The sequence below is a fragment of the Bufo gargarizans genome, chromosome 6, assembly GCF_014858855.1.
Source record: "Bufo gargarizans isolate SCDJY-AF-19 chromosome 6, ASM1485885v1, whole genome shotgun sequence".
NCBI lineage: Eukaryota > Metazoa > Chordata > Amphibia > Anura > Bufonidae > Bufo > Bufo gargarizans.
In genome coordinates this window covers 270,011,679-270,027,746 of record NC_058085.1, presented here as the reverse complement: position 1 = coordinate 270,027,746, position 16,068 = coordinate 270,011,679, and the positions used below count along the sequence as shown (strand labels likewise).

The 16,068-nt window shown below is 46.6% G+C and overlaps 2 protein-coding genes across 2 annotated transcripts in view; both read right to left on the bottom strand.

Annotated features, from left to right (window-relative positions):
* Window positions 1-9,477, bottom strand: part of KCNQ2 (potassium voltage-gated channel subfamily Q member 2) — a 106,251-nt gene extending 96,774 nt beyond the window's left edge. The window contains exon 1 of the mRNA XM_044299633.1: window positions 9,398-9,477. Coding sequence (XP_044155568.1) covers window positions 9,398-9,477 — 80 coding nt within the window. The remainder of the gene's footprint in view (window positions 1-9,397) is intronic.
* Window positions 9,478-10,764: 1,287 nt separating this feature from the next.
* The window catches only part of LOC122942136 (peroxidasin homolog), a 68,919-nt gene continuing 63,615 nt past the window's right edge, over window positions 10,765-16,068 (bottom strand). The window contains exons 17-19 of the mRNA XM_044299632.1: window positions 11,471-11,679; window positions 11,195-11,309; window positions 10,765-10,900 (exon numbers count right to left, since the gene is read on the bottom strand). Coding sequence (XP_044155567.1) covers window positions 10,765-10,900; window positions 11,195-11,309; window positions 11,471-11,679 — 460 coding nt within the window. The remainder of the gene's footprint in view (window positions 10,901-11,194; window positions 11,310-11,470; window positions 11,680-16,068) is intronic.

Below are 16,068 nucleotides of genomic sequence, written 5' to 3'. Positions count from 1 at the left end.
ATCTGTCCCTAGTGCTGTAGCTGGGCGAGTTATTTAGTGTCCGTTCAAGCACATTTCTTGTTCTGGGTTGAAATACAATTCCCAATTTAGCAATTTCATAATTTAGTGGTTTCTGCTATATCAGAGCTATTTGAAATCTATCCCTAAAAGGGTATATAATATTCAAGGTGCACATTGGGTCATTCAGAATAACTTCACACACACCCGCTACTGTGTATTTCCAAGTCTAATTCTGTCACTAAACCCATACCTGTCACCCAGCGCCTAAATACTAGGCCTCAAATTTATATCCAGCTAAATCTGTCCCTAGTGCTGTAGCTGGGCGAGTTATTTAGTGTCCGTTCAAGCACATTTCTTGTTCTGGGTTGAAATACAATTCCCAATTTAGCAATTTCATAATTTAGTGGTTTCTGCTATATCAGAGCTATTTGAAATCTATCCCTAAAAGGGTATATAATATTCAAGGTGCACATTGGGTCATTCAGAATAACTTCACACACACCCGCTACTGTGTATTTCCAAGTCTAATTCTGGCACTAAACCCATACCTGTCACCCAGCGCCTAAATACTAGGCCTCAAATTTATATCCCGCTAAATCTGTCCTTAGTGCTGTAGCTGGGCGAGTTATTTAGTGTCCGTTCAAGCACATTTCTTGTTCTGGGTTGAAATACAATTCCCAATTTAGCAATTTCATAATTTAGTGGTTTCTGCTATATCAGAGCTATTGAAATCTATCCCTAAAAGGGTATATAATATTCAAGGTGCACATTGGGTCATTCAGAATAACTTCACACACACCCGCTACTGTGTATTTCCAAGTCTAATTCTGGCACTAAACCCATACCTGTCACCCAGCGCCTAAATACTAGGCCTCAAATTTATATCCCGCTAAATCTGTCCTTAGTGCTGTAGCTGGGCGAGTTATTTAGTGTCCGTTCAAGCACATTTCTTGTTCTGGGTTGAAATACAATTCCCAATTTAGCAATTTCATAATTTAGTGGTTTCTGCTATATCAGAGCTATTTGAAATCTATCCCTAAAAGGGTATATAATATTCAAGGTGCACATTGGGTCATTCAGAATAACTTCACACACACCCGCTACTGTGTATTTCCAAGTCTAATTCTGGCACTAAACCCATACCTGTCACCCAGCGCCTAAATACTAGGCCTCAAATTTATATCCCGCTAAATCTGTCCTTAGTGCTGTAGCTGGGCGAGTTATTTAGTGTCCGTTCAAGCACATTTCTTGTTCTGGGTTGAAATACAATTCCCAATTTAGCAATTTCATAATTTAGTGGTTTCTGCTATATCAGAGCTATTTGAAATCTATCCCTAAAAGGGTATATAATATTCAAGGTGCACATTGGGTCATTCAGAATAACTTCACACACACCCGCTACTGTGTATTTCCAAGTCTAATTCTGGCACTAAACCCATACCTGTCACCCAGCGCCTAAATACTAGGCCTCAAATTTATATCCCGCTAAATCTGTCCTTAGTGCTGTAGCTGGGCGAGTTATTTAGTGTCCGTTCAAGCACATTTCTTGTTCTGGGTTGAAATACAATTCCCAATTTAGCAATTTCATAATTTAGTGGTTTCTGCTATATCAGAGCTATTTGAAATCTATCCCTAAAAGGGTATATAATATTCAAGGTGCACATTGGGTCATTCAGAATAACTTCACACACACCCGCTACTGTGTATTTCCAAGTCTAATTCTGGCACTAAACCCATACCTGTCACCAAGCGCCTAAATACTAGGTCTCAAATTTATATCCCGCTAAATCTGTCCTTAGTGCTGTAGCTGGGCGAGTTATTTAGTGTCCGTTCAAGCACATTTCTTGTTCTGGGTTGAAATACAATTCCCAATTTAGCAATTTCATAATTTAGTGGTTTCTGCTATATCAGAGCTATTTGAAATCTATCCCTAAAAGGGTATATAATATTCAAGGTGCACATTGGGTCATTCAGAATAACTTCACACACACCCGCTACTGTGTATTTCCAAGTCTAATTCTGGCACTAAACCCATACCTGTCACCCAGCGCCTAAATACTAGGCCTCAAATTTATATCCCGCTAAATCTGTCCTTAGTGCTGTAGCTGGGCGAGTTATTTAGTGTCCGTTCAAGCACATTTCTTGTTCTGGGTTGAAATACAATTCCCAATTTAGCAATTTCATAATTTAGTGGTTTCTGCTATATCAGAGCTATTTGAAATCTATCCCTAAAAGGGTATATAATATTCAAGGTGCACATAGGGTCATTCAGAATAACTTCACACACACCGCTTCTGTGCATTTCCAAGTCTAATTCTGTCACTAAATCCATACCGGTCACCCAGCGCCTAAATACTAGGCCTCAAATTTATATCCAGCTAAATCTGTCCCTAGTGCTGTAGCTGGGCGAGTTATTTAGTGTCCGTTCAAGCACATTTCTTGTTCTGGGTTGAAATACAATTCCCAATTTAGCAATTTCATAATTTAGTGGTTTCTGCTATATCAGAGCTATTTGAAATCTATCCCTAAAAGGGTATATAATATTCAAGGTGCACATAGGGTCATTCAGAATAACTTCACACACCCGCTACTGTGCATTTCCAAATCTAATTCTGTCACTAAACCCATACCTGTCACCCAGCGCCTAAATACTAGGCCTCAAATTTATATCCCGCTAAATCTGTCCTTAGTGCTGTAGCTGGGCGAGTTATTTAGTGTCCGTTCAAGCACATTTCTTGTTCTGGGTTGAAATACAATTCCCAATTTAGCAATTTCATAATTTAGTGGTTTCTGCTATATCAGAGCTATTTGAAATCTATCCCTAAAGGGTATATAATATTCAAGGTGCACATAGGGTCATTCAGAATAACTTCACACACACGCTTCTGTGCATTTCCAAGTCTAATTCTGTCACTAAATCCATACCGGTCACCCAGCGCCTAAATACTAGGCCTCAAATTTATATCCCGCTGAATTTGAATACAATACATTGGGCCAAATAATATATTTGTTGTTGTGGTGAACCATAACAATGAGAAAAACATCTAGTAAGGGACGCGGACGTGGACATGGTCGTGGTGGTGTTAGTGGACCCTCTGGTGCTGGGAGAGGACGTGGCCGTTCTGCCACATCCACACGTCCTAGTGTACCAACTACCTCAGGTCCCAGTAGCCGCCAGAATTTACAGCGATATATGGTGGGGCCCAATGCCGTTCTAAGGATGGTAAGGCCTGAGCAGGTACAGGCATTAGTCAATTGGGTGGCCGACAGTGGATCCAGCACGTTCACATTATCTCCCACCCAGTCTTCTGCAGAAAGCGCACAGATGGCGCCTGAAAACCAACCCCATCAGTCTGTCACATCACCCCCATGCATACCAGGGAAACTGTCTCAGCCTCAAGTTATGCAGCAGTCTCTTATGCTGTTTGAAGACTCCGCTGGCAGGGTTTCCCAAGGGCATCCACCTAGCCCTTCCCCAGCGGTGAAAGACATAGAATGCACTGACGCACAACCACTTATGTTTCCTGATGATGAGGACATGGGAATACCACCTCAGCATGTCTCTGATGATGACGAAACACAGGTGCCAACTGCTGCGTCTTTCTGCAGTGTGCAGACTGAACAGGAGGTCAGGGATCAAGACTGGGTGGAAGACGATGCAGGGGACGATGAGGTCCTAGACCCCACATGGAATGAAGGTCGTGCCACTGACTTTCACAGTTCGGAGGAAGAGGCAGTGGTGAGACCGAGCCAACAGCGTAGCAAAAGAGGGAGCAGTGGGCAAAAGCAGAACACCCGCCGCCAAGAGACTCCGCCTGCTACTGACCGCCGCCATCTGGGACCGAGCACCCCAAAGGCAGCTTCAAGGAGTTCCCTGGCATGGCACTTCTTCAAACAATGTGCTGACGACAAGACCCGAGTGGTTTGCACGCTGTGCCATCAGAGCCTGAAGCGAGGCATTAACGTTCTGAACCTGAGCACAACCTGCATGACCAGGCACCTGCATGCAAAGCATGAACTGCAGTGGAGTAAACACCTTAAAACCAAGGAAGTCACTCAGGCTCCCCCTGCTACCTCTTCTGCTGCTGCCGCCTCGGCCTATTCTGCTGCTGCCGCCTCGGCCTCTTCCTCCGCCTCTGGAGGAACGTTGGCACCTGCCGCCCAGCAAACAGGGGATGTACCACCAACACCACCACCACCACCTCCGTCACCAAGCGTCTCAACCATGTCACACGCCAGCGTTCAGCTCTCCATCTCACAAACATTTGATAGAAAGCGTAAATTCCCACCTAGCCACCCTCGATCCCTGGCCCTGAATGCCAGCATTTCTAAACTACTGGCCTATGAAATGCTGTCATTTAGGCTGGTGGACACAGACAGCTTCAAACAGCTCATGTCGCTTGCTGTCCCACAGTATGTTGTTCCCAGCCGGCACTACTTCTCCAAGAGAGCCGTGCCTTCCCTGCACAACCAAGTATCCGATAAAATCAAGTGTGCACTGCGCAACGCCATCTGTGGCAAGGTCCACCTAACCACAGATACGTGGACCAGTAAGCACGGCCAGGGACGCTATATCTCCCTAACTGCACACTGGGTAAATGTAGTGGCAGCTGGGCCCCAGGCGGAGAGCTGTTTGGCGCACGTCCTTCCGCCGCCAAGGATCGCAGGGCAACATTCTTTGCCTCCTGTTGCCACCTCCTCCTTCTCGGCTTCCTCCTCCTCTTCTTCCACCTGCTCATCCAGTCAGCCACACACCTTCACCACCAACTTCAGCACAGCCCGGGGTAAACGTCAGCAGGCCATTCTGAAACTCATATGTTTGGGGGACAGGCCCCACACCGCACAGGAGTTGTGGCGGGGTATAGAACAACAGACCGACGAGTGGTTGCTGCCGGTGAGCCTCAAGCCCGGCCTGGTGGTGTGTGATAATGGGCGAAATCTCGTTGCAGCTCTGGGACTAGCCAATTTGACGCACATCCCTTGCTTGGCGCATGTGCTGAATTTGGTGGTGCAGAAGTTCATTCACAACTACCCCGACATGTCAGAGCTGCTGCATAAAGTGCGGGCCGTCTGTTCGCGCTTCCGGCGTTCACATCCTGCTGCTGCTCGCCTGTCTGCGCTACAGCGTAACTTCGGCCTTCCTGCTCACCGCCTCATATGCGACGTGCCCACCAGGTGGAACTCCACCTTGCACATGCTGGACAGACTGTGCGAGCAGCAGCAGGCCATAGTGGAGTTTCAGCTGCAGCACGCACGGGTCAGTCGCACTACAGAACAGCACCACTTCACCACCAATGACTGGGCCTCCATGCGAGACCTGTGTGCCCTGTTGCGCTGTTTCGAGTACTCCACCAACATGGCCAGTGGCGATGACACCGTTATCAGCGTTACAATACCACTTCTATGTCTCCTTGAGAAAACACTTAGGGCGATGATGGAAGAGGAGGTGGCCCAGGAGGAGGAGGAGGAGGAGGAGGAAGAGGGGTCATTTTTAGCACTTTCAGGCCAGTCTCTTCGAAGTGACTCAGAGGGAGGTTTTTGGCAACAGCAGAGGCCAGGTACAAATGTGGCCAGCCAGGGCCCACTACTGGAGGACGAGGAGGACGAGGATGAGGAGGAGGTGGAGGAGGATGAGGATGAAGCATGGTCACAGCGGGGTGGCACCCAACGCAGCTCGGGTCCATCACTGGTGCGTGGCTGGGGGGAAAGGCAGGACGATGACGATACGCCTCCCACAGAGGACAGCTTGTCCTTATCCCTGGGCAGCCTGGCACACATGAGCGACTACATGCTGCAGTGCCTGCGCAACGACAGCAGAGTTGCCCACATTTTAACCTGTGCGGACTACTGGGTTGCCACCCTGCTGGATCCACGCTACAAAGACAATGTGCCCACCTTACTTCCTGCACTGGAGCGTGATAGGAAGATGCGCGAGTACAAGCGCACGTTGGTAGACGCGCTACTGAGAGCATTCCCAAATGTCACAGGGGAACAAGTGGAAGCCCAAGGCCAAGGCAGAGGAGGAGCAAGAGGTCGCCAAGGCAGCTGTGTCACGGCCAGCTCCTCTGAGGGCAGGGTTAGCATGGCAGAGATGTGGAAAACTTTTGTCAACACGCCACAGCTAACTGCACCACCACCTGATACGCAACGTGTTAGCAGGAGGCAACATTTCACTAACATGGTGGAACAGTACGTGTGCACACCCCTCCACGTACTGACTGATGGTTCGGCCCCATTCAACTTCTGGGTCTCTAAATTGTCCACGTGGCCAGAGCTAGCCTTTTATGCCTTGGAGGTGCTGGCCTGCCCGGCAGCCAGCGTTTTGTCTGAACGTGTATTCAGCACGGCAGGGGGCGTCATTACAGACAAACGCAGCCGCCTGTCTACAGCCAATGTGGACAAGCTGACGTTCATAAAAATGAACCAGGCATGGATCCCACAGGACCTGTCCGTCCCTTGTCCAGATTAGACATTAACTACCTCCCCATAACCATATATTATTGGACTCCAGGGCACTTCCTCATTCAATCCTATTTTTATTTTCATTTTACCATTATATTGCGATGCTACCCAAAGTTGAATGAACCTCTCCTCTGCCTGTGTGCTAGGCCTAAATATATGCCAATGGACTGTTGCAGTGGTGGCTGACATGAAGCCTGATTCTCTGCTATGACATGCAGACTAATTCTCTGCTGACATGAAGCCAGATTGTCTGTTACGGGACCTCTCTCCTCTGCCTGGGTGCTGGGCCTAAATTTATGACAATGGACTGTTGCAGTGGTGGGTGACGTGAAGCCTCATTCTCTGCTATGACATGCAGACTGATTCTCTGCTGTCATGAAGCCAGATTGTCTGTTACGGGACCTCTCTGCTCTGCCTGTGTGCTAGGCCTAAATATATGCCAATGGACTGTTGCAGTGGTGGGTGACGTGAAGCCTCATTCTCTGCTATGACATGCAGACTAATTCTCTGCTGACATGAAGACAGATTCTCTGTTACGGGACCTCCCTCCTCTGCCTGGGTGCTGGGCCTAAATATATGCCAATGGACTGTTGCAGTGGTGGGTGACGTGAAGCCTCATTCTCTGCTATGACATGCAGACTAATTCTCTGCTGACATGAAGCCAGATTGTCTGTTACGGGACCTCTCTCCTCTGCCTGTGTGTGTGCTGGGCCTAAATATATGCCAATGGACTGTTGCAGTGGTGGCTGACGTGAAGCCTCATTCTCTGCTATGACATGCAGACTAATTCTCTGCTGACATGAAGACAGATTCTCTGTTACGGGACCTCTCTCCTCTGCCTGTGTGTGTGCTGGGCCTAAATATATGCCAATGGACTGTTGCAGTGGTGGCTGACGTGAAGCCTCATTCTCTGCTATGACATGCAGACTAATTCTCTGCTGACATGAAGACAGATTCTCTGTTACGGGACCTCCCTCCTCTGCCTGGGTGCTGGGCCTAAATATATGCCAATGGACTGTTGCAGTGGTGGGTGACGTGAAGCCTGATTCTCTGCTATGACATGCAGACTAATTCTCTGCTGACATGAAGACAGATTCTCTGTTACGGGACCTCTCTCCTCTGCCTGTGTGTGTGCTGGGCCTAAATATATGCCAATGGACTGTTGCAGTGGTGGCTGACGTGAAGCCTCATTCTCTGCTATGACATGCAGACTAATTCTCTGCTGACATGAAGACAGATTCTCTGTTACGGGACCTCCCTCCTCTGCCTGGGTGCTGGGCCTAAATATATGCCAATGGACTGTTGCAGTGGTGGCTGACGTGAAGCCTCATTCTCTGCTATGACATGCAGACTGATTCTCTGCTGACATGAAGCCAGATCGTCTGTTACGGGACCTCTCTGCTCTGCCTGTGTGCTAGGCCTAAATATATGCCAATGGACTGTTGCAGTGGTGGGTGACGTGAAGCCTCATTCTCTGCTATGACATGCAGACTGATTCTCTGCTGTCATGAAGCCAGATTGTCTGTTACGGGACCTCTCTGCTCTGCCTGTGTGCTAGGCCTAAATATATGCCAATGGACTGTTGCAGTGGTGGGTGACGTGAAGCCTCATTCTCTGCTATGACATGCAGACTAATTCTCTGCTGACATGAAGCCAGATTGTCTGTTACGGGACCTCTCTCCTCTGCCTGTGTGCTAGGCCTAAATATATGCCAATGGACTGTTGCAGTGGTGGCTGACGTGAAGCCTCATTCTCTGCTATGACATGCAGACTAATTCTCTGCTGACATGAAGCCAGATTGTCTGTTACGGGACCTCTCTCCTCTGCCTGGGTGCTGGGCCTAAATTTATGACAATGGACTGTTGCAGTGGTGGCTGACGTGAAGCCTGATTCTCTGCTATGACATGCAGACTGATTCTCTGCTGACATGAAGCCAGATCCTCTGTTACGGGACCTCTCTCCTCTGCCTGTGTGTGTGCTGGGCCTAAATATATGCCAATGGACTGTTGCAGTGGTGGCTGACGTGAAGCCTCATTCTCTGCTATGACATGCAGACTGATTCTCTGCTGACATGAAGCCAGATTCTCTGTTACGGGACCTCTCTCCTCTGCCTGTGTGTGTGCTGGGCCTAAATATATGCCAATGGACTGTTGCAGTGGTGGCTGACGTGAAGCCTCATTCTCTGCTATGACATGCAGACTAATTCTCTGCTGACATGAAGACAGATTCTCTGTTACGGGACCTCCCTCCTCTGCCTGGGTGCTGGGCCTAAATATATGCCAATGGACTGTTGCAGTGGTGGCTGACGTGAAGCCTCATTCTCTGCTATGACATGCAGACTAATTCTCTGCTGACATGAAGACAGATTCTCTGTTACGGGACCTCTCTCCTCTGCCTGGGTGCCGGGGCCTAAATATCTGAGAATGGACTGTTCCAGTGGTGGGTGACGGGAAGCCAGATTCTCTGCTATGGAACCTCTCTCCAATTGATTTTGGTTAATTTTTATTTATTTAATTTTTAATTTAATTCATTTCCCTATCCACATTTGTTTGCAGGGGATTTACCTACATGTTGCTGCCTTTTGCAGCCCTCTAGCTCTTTCCTGGGCTGTTTTACAGCCTTTTTAGTGCCGAAAAGTTCGGGTCCCCATTGACTTCAATGGGGTTCGGGTTCGGGACGAAGTTCGGATCGGGTTCGGATCCCGAACCCGAACATTTCCGGGATGTTCGGCCGAACTTCTCGAACCCGAACATCCAGGTGTTCGCTCAACTCTAGTAATTAGTAGTACTGTAGGACATGTTTTTCCGAAAGGCCCCATGTCACTTCATGAGAATGCTTCAGCTGATGCCAAAGAAAGGCAGCTGTATATAGCTAAGCCAGCTACAATTTTTTTTACTCAGTAGAAACAAGCTGACTCCTGAACCAGTATAAGTACCCAGCACTGAGATTTTGTGGTGGAAGATGACCCCACATGATACACACTAGACCTGAACTTTCTTTACCGCTGTTTGCCATTGCTTTCCACATTGGAGATGCAGAACGATGTACTGTCTGTCTATCTCCATGTGGCCTTAGTGGTGACACTCCCACATTATGGTTTACAGTGGGGACACTTTGACAAAGTGACAATTTACTACAACGTGAGAGCAGGACTATAGGACATTGGTCAAGGAGACCATGCATGGGTCTTATTGCCCATCTTATTCCCTCTATGATATGGTGACCATAGAACGGCTAGCCCAATTTTAACAGTATCTAATTAAATGGGTTTTCTGAGACTTTAATACTGATGACCTATCCTACTCAGAATAGGTCTTCAGTTGTACAGTCTTGGAAAACCCTTTTAACTAGATCATTTTAATCAGTGTTTTCTGAGGCAGGGACACTTGACTGAGGAGGGACCACCACACCACCTATTCCACACACAAAGAGGGTGTGATATTCCAGAGCAAGCAGACCTTTCTTGGCACCAGCTAGAGACTTTTGTCATATGGGATCTGTCAAAATCAAGAGCACACTAGCATGAGCCCCTTGAACGCCATAGCATTATGATTTCAGGAAGCAGTTATAAGGTTTGCCACTTTACCGTACACTGTGACACCTTTAACGTAATGTCCCTATACACATTAGTTCATTGTTGTCCGAACCCTCCATTTTTAGAGGGACTGGGAACATTCTAATGTGTATGGGGAGCTACCGACTCTCCCCAGGCAGATGATGTCAGAGAAGAGAAGGATCTTTTGCCTGATCTTTTAGTTCTCCTGTGACTGGCAGCAGCTTTCTCCTCTCTCCCTGAAAACACATACGGTTCATGCTCGATTAAACTGAGCATGTATGTGTACAAAATGGGGGGATAGCAGTCAGCCGACAGCTACTGAATCTGTATGGGCATCTTTAGTTAATCTAAGTTTAGTTATGTTACAATGTGAGATGGGGCCCTGATGAATTCCTATTGTTTTATGTTAGGCTACTTTCACACATGCATCAGAGAAATCCAGCCCTCTGGATCCCATTGACTATAATGGGATCTTGCTACTCCTCGACATATCAGCTGGCATTTGGCTGGATAAGTATTGCCGCACTAAACAGTTTTTGCCGTGCCGCATTCCATTAAAATCAACAGGCTCCAGCAGGCAGGTGGCACTATCTGGTTATGCCAATCTGAAGAACTTGGTAGGATGTTCTCTGCTGGGGCATCCTGCCAGATTTCATTGACGCATGTGTGAAACTAACTTTATTGGCCATTTTCATGGGGCAATTGTTCATATCCTGAAATATTTCCAGATTTCAAGACGTCACTGACTATGTACGACAATCATTCCATAGTAAGTTAATATTCTTAATAGTTCTCATCACCTTGTTCTGTAGAGTGGAGATGGCACTCTCGAGCCTGGGCACATGATCTTCTGCAGAATAGTCATCAGCAAGATCCTTTAGTCTGTAATAAAGGTAAAGAATGTAATCAGTATGATGATAATAATTTTCTTCTGATGTCCTCTCACCTCCTTCTCAAAACCTACAAGTCCAGGTACAAATGAGGAAATTCTAGATGCTATACAGTCAGCTACACAAAATCTGAATGAAGATATCAGTATATTTGACAGTACCCTGGATCAGCTTATTAAGAGGCCATCTTCTCTGCAAAGAAACATTGTTGGGGCATTGTGGGGACTGTATCAGAACTTTATTCATTGTCGAAATAAAAGTAGCTCAATAGGGAAGTATAACTCACCTAGACTCCTCTGCACTGAATCTGTGGGGATTGTCTTCAGAGTAACTGAACTGCTTGTTCCTTCGGCTTCGGAATGGTAGATTAAAAGCATCAAATTGACCTTTATTTCCACACCCTGCGTTCACATAGAAACAAGAGGGGGACAGGCCATGAATAAAGTGTCACAATAACCTATGCTCTTCTCTTGCTTATATACTTATGACCAGTCTCTGAGCATCACCAGCTCTGTTAGAACACAACTATGAGCCATGAAAATATCAACCACATCCTACTCACCGTCACAGCATTCCTGCCAGAAACGTAAATCTATTCCCGGGATATCCTCACATTTCTGCATGCCTTGGGGGAAGGAGGCTACATGGAAAACATCTTTCTGCACATGCCGAATGTTGTCCCCATTATCACAGAGGATCCGAGCTAGCGATGTCTGCTTTATCTGGGTGAGTTGAGCTGGAGTGAAGACACCCGGGTTACTATACCAGAATCTGCAGGAAGCACATTGAGGAGTTGAAATCCAAAAAGTGAAGGACTTCAAGCTCAAAAATAAAATAAAAATCTTACTGAGATGTGAAAATGATTCTATTCTTGTACATAGTATATGAGAAAAAGTAATTCCTCAACGAGTACTTTGAATGGACTGTTAAAATCCAAACTTTAATGACAAATGTTTAAAACACATGTGGAAAAAGTAGTGTTGGCTTACGCATTTTAGAATAAATGCTTACTAATAGGATCATGTGCAGTGTCCCACTATGTGATATATGTGGGCACTTACAATTTTTGCTGCTGTCTGATTTAATGAATTGTATTATCATAATATCAGGCTGGAATTGTCTTTACATTTATTAGCCCCTAGGTGGTGCTGGCGCCTCATACTATATATAGCTTGGGGTTTGCTGTCCTAGGAGGAGAGTAGGAGGAAGTAGTTAGTTGAAGTGAGAGAGGGAGGAGAAGGAAGTTGATGGAGGAGGAGAACAGGCAAGTTCCACAATGTAGCTGCCTTTCTTTCCTCTGGGCCCTGATCAAACCTGGAGAGGACCAACCAAGAGTTTACTGCAGCCCAGCACAAGACAGTAAGTCTAAGTATGAATATAAAGCAAGTCTAGTAAAGATTAGAGCCGAGTCTAGCCGAGGGACTTTACCAGCACAAGTGACCGGGAGGAATTTAAAAGGTACCTGGACACAACTGGATAATTAGTGCACAGAATTATCCTTTTTCACTAAATGCCTTTTGGTGATATAGTGAATCTGAATACATCAAATAATGTAGCAGAGCATGCCTGCCATGAGGGAGAACACCCTTATTTAATTGCTCAAGTTAACTAGGAAAACATTATATTCAGTACCTGAATTCTAGCAAGTGGACTTTACCCAAATTTACCCATTCTTTGCCTGTAAAGTAACAGCATTAGAAAACTCCTCAACTGACAATTGCCAGACCTGCTATAAGGATCTCAGCTAAAGTAACATCTGGATTATTACCTTTAATATATAAATGAACTGCACTAACTGTCCTGAGACCATTGATTCAGTAAATGTTCAACTTTGTTTTTATTACAACTGACTCCTCATCCTTTCTACTACTCTCAACATTTGCACCTTACGGTGCTGGCATCACAAACACAGGGGCCCAGCCACCAAAGTACCTTAAAGGGCTTCTGTCACCCCACTAAAGTGATTTTTTTTTTTTTGGGCTAGTGAAATTAGTTATATTGCGATATATGACAATATAATTGTGTTACTTACTTTGATCCAGCAGTTTCTGCAAAAAACAAAGTTTTATAATATGTAAATTTAGCGCCGTCTTCCCCATCACTGTACGCCGGCCCAGGGAGGCTCTGCTAACCGTGAGTAAATGAACTACTACCCCCAACGGCCCATAGTAGCCTCATGTGTTGCCCCTGTGGCCTGGTCGTTACACATGCTGTAAGTAAGGATTTCTTCTAAAACACATAAACAAATACTACTTTTCCATATGAATTGTGATGTGCGTTTTTACATTTTTTTCATTAAAGTTTGGATTTTAACAATTCATCCAAGTACCCGTTGAGGGATTACTTTTTCTTATATGTTAAATTCAGCTGGATTTAAGATTTCATCTGGGCACAGCATCTTGGCTGAGGACATGGGTGAGCTGATGCTTTCTTTCTTCTTATCAGCAACAATATAATAGTTATATTATTGTACATATGGGCAGTATAATAGCAATTATATTCCTGGACCTAGGGGCAGTATTATAGTAGTTATATTCTTGTACATAGGAGGCAGTATTATAGTAGAAATATCCTTGTACATAGGAGGTAGTATTATAGTAGATATATTCTTGTACATAAGAGAGCAGTATTTCAGTAGTTATATTCTTGTACATAGGGGCAGAATTATAGTAGGTATATCTGTGTACACAGGGGGCAGTATTATATTAATTAAATATTGAATGGAACATACAAGTTTCAATTATGCTGCATCACCACTACAATGTTGATGGTGAGCAGATAAACACTGAGGAGGGCTACAGCCCCTTCAAACAGCTGATCAGTGGAGGTGCCAGGAGTCACCTGCTGATCTGATAATCATTACTAGAGATGAGCGAATTTCAAAAAATGTCTATTTGTCCAGTTCGCGAATTTAACGAAAACATTTGGTTCGATCTGAATTTATTTGTGGTGAATCGCGTTAGAAACGGCTATTTACTGGCTGCAGAGAGCCTTTATAGTGGTGTAGAACACTGTGCCTTGCAATAACATGCATAGTGAGTCACATGACAGGCGTCGCTCTTAGAATCACTGCACACTTCACTTATTTGGACAGTTAAGGGGCCAAAAACTGACCAAATAACTCAAGTGTGAACTCAGCCTTACAGGTCAATGTTAGCATCAAGAAGAAGCGCACTCCTTTTACACAGTCGTCAGCTGATTCCACATAGATGTCTACAGAACCTGTTCTATTAAACGCTTATACAAGTAGAGTTCCCCCCGACAAAGTGGAGTGGGTGTCAGCAGTAAGTTTGTGTTGATGTCACTGATTATTTTGCCCTTCCTCTGATCTGTCTTTTTATATGGCCCCCTGCCGCACTAAACACCCACTCTGATGCCACACTACTGGCTGGGCAGGACAGCTTTTCCAGGGCAAAATCTGCCAGTTGTGGCCATAAATCCAGTTTGGCTGCCCAGTAGTCCAGCGGATCTTCAATGTGGGGTGGCAGGGTGCTGTCCAAGTATGCCACAACCTGCTGGTTCAGGTCCTGTTCCAAGTCTAGCTGCTGCTACTGCTGGTGAGTAGTTTCTTCACTAGGCGGGTGAAGAAAGATGCTCATCAACGACTCTAGACTCCGGCTACTGCTGATGGAGCTGGTACTGCTCCTGCCACCCACCCCTCCCCAGCAGCCATGGCAGTGGAACTTGAGCAGAGAGGGCCCCCCCAGTCAGACCTGCGAGAGGATGGACGATGGAGCAGATAGACAGCGGCCAATTGACTACATAGGATGTCTCTATAGTAGTTCAGTTTGTCCTCCCTCTCAGCGGGTGTAAAAAAAGGACCCCATTTTGGACTGGTAGCGAGGGTCCAACAAGATGGAGAGCCAGAAGTCATCCCTCTGCAGAATGGTGACTGTTCGGCTGTCACTACGCAAGCAAATGAGCATGCATCGGGCCGTTTGTGCAAGTGACTCGGAGGGACTCCCTGCCTCCATCTCCACTGCATACGGTGTGTCTGGGTCCTCTTCCTCGTCTTCCTTATCGCCCTGTAGCTGTTTTGGCTGCTCCTCCTCTCCTGTCACCTGTGTAGGAAAACCACCCATTTCGTTACACATTGTTGTGCTCCAATGTCCACCTCCAGTTTAGCCCCCATAGGGCTCATGTCGCCGTAAGATCTAGGCGCCAGGTCTCCCGTCCCCTAACCAGCCACATTTACCAGCATCTGTTCCAGGACATGAAGCAGTAGAATGACATCGTTCATCCCGTAGTCCTGGTGACTGACAAATAATGTGGCCTTCTCAAAGGGAGTGAGCAAACGGCAGGTGTCACGCATGAGCTGCCACTGGCTCACATCGGAGTTACACAGGGGAGTACTCCTGTCCTCTTGGATCATCAAGAAATCGTTTATGGCCTTTCTCTGCTTGAATAGTCGGTCCAAAATGGAGGGTGTAATTCCAACAGGTGGAAACGTTGCATATCAGCCTATGTTGGGGGGTGCCGTTCTGCTGCTGCAGCTCAAGGAGGGTGTGCTTTGGGGTGTACGAGTGGCTGAAGTGCATGCAAAGTTTCCTGGCCATTTTTAGTATGTCTTTCAGATGGGTGGAAGACTTTAGGAACCACTTGACAACCAGATTAAACACGTGTGCAATGCAGGGTGTATGGCTCAGCCCTCCTTGACGCAGCGCCGACACCATGTTCTTCCCGTTGTCGGTCACCATGGTTCCGATTTTGAGTTGTCGTGGAGAAAGCCAGGATTCGATTTCTTGATGAACGACACGGAGCAGTTCCTCTCCTGTGTGACTGCGTTCGCCCAGGCAAACGAGGTGCAGAACAGCCACTGGGTGATGCAGCGGTTGCTGCGGCAGGCTGGACCACCACATCGGAGCCACGGTTCTCCCAGGCAACTTTGTGGTGACGGTGCATATGCTGACACAGGGCCGCGATGCCAACACGCCCCCGCTTCACCTTCTGCCCACAGATTCTACAAATGGCCATGTTCACCTCCAGCGGCTTAACAAAAAACTGCCACACCGCTGAGTAGGTAATTTTACCCCCAACACTCTGCACTGACTGATTGCTACCACCACTGCTTCTGTCTACCCCCCTGCACCACTACTTTCCAGGTAGTTAGGCTCCTGCGAAGAGGGTGGTCTACCCCGGGCACGTTTGGCTCCTGACCTC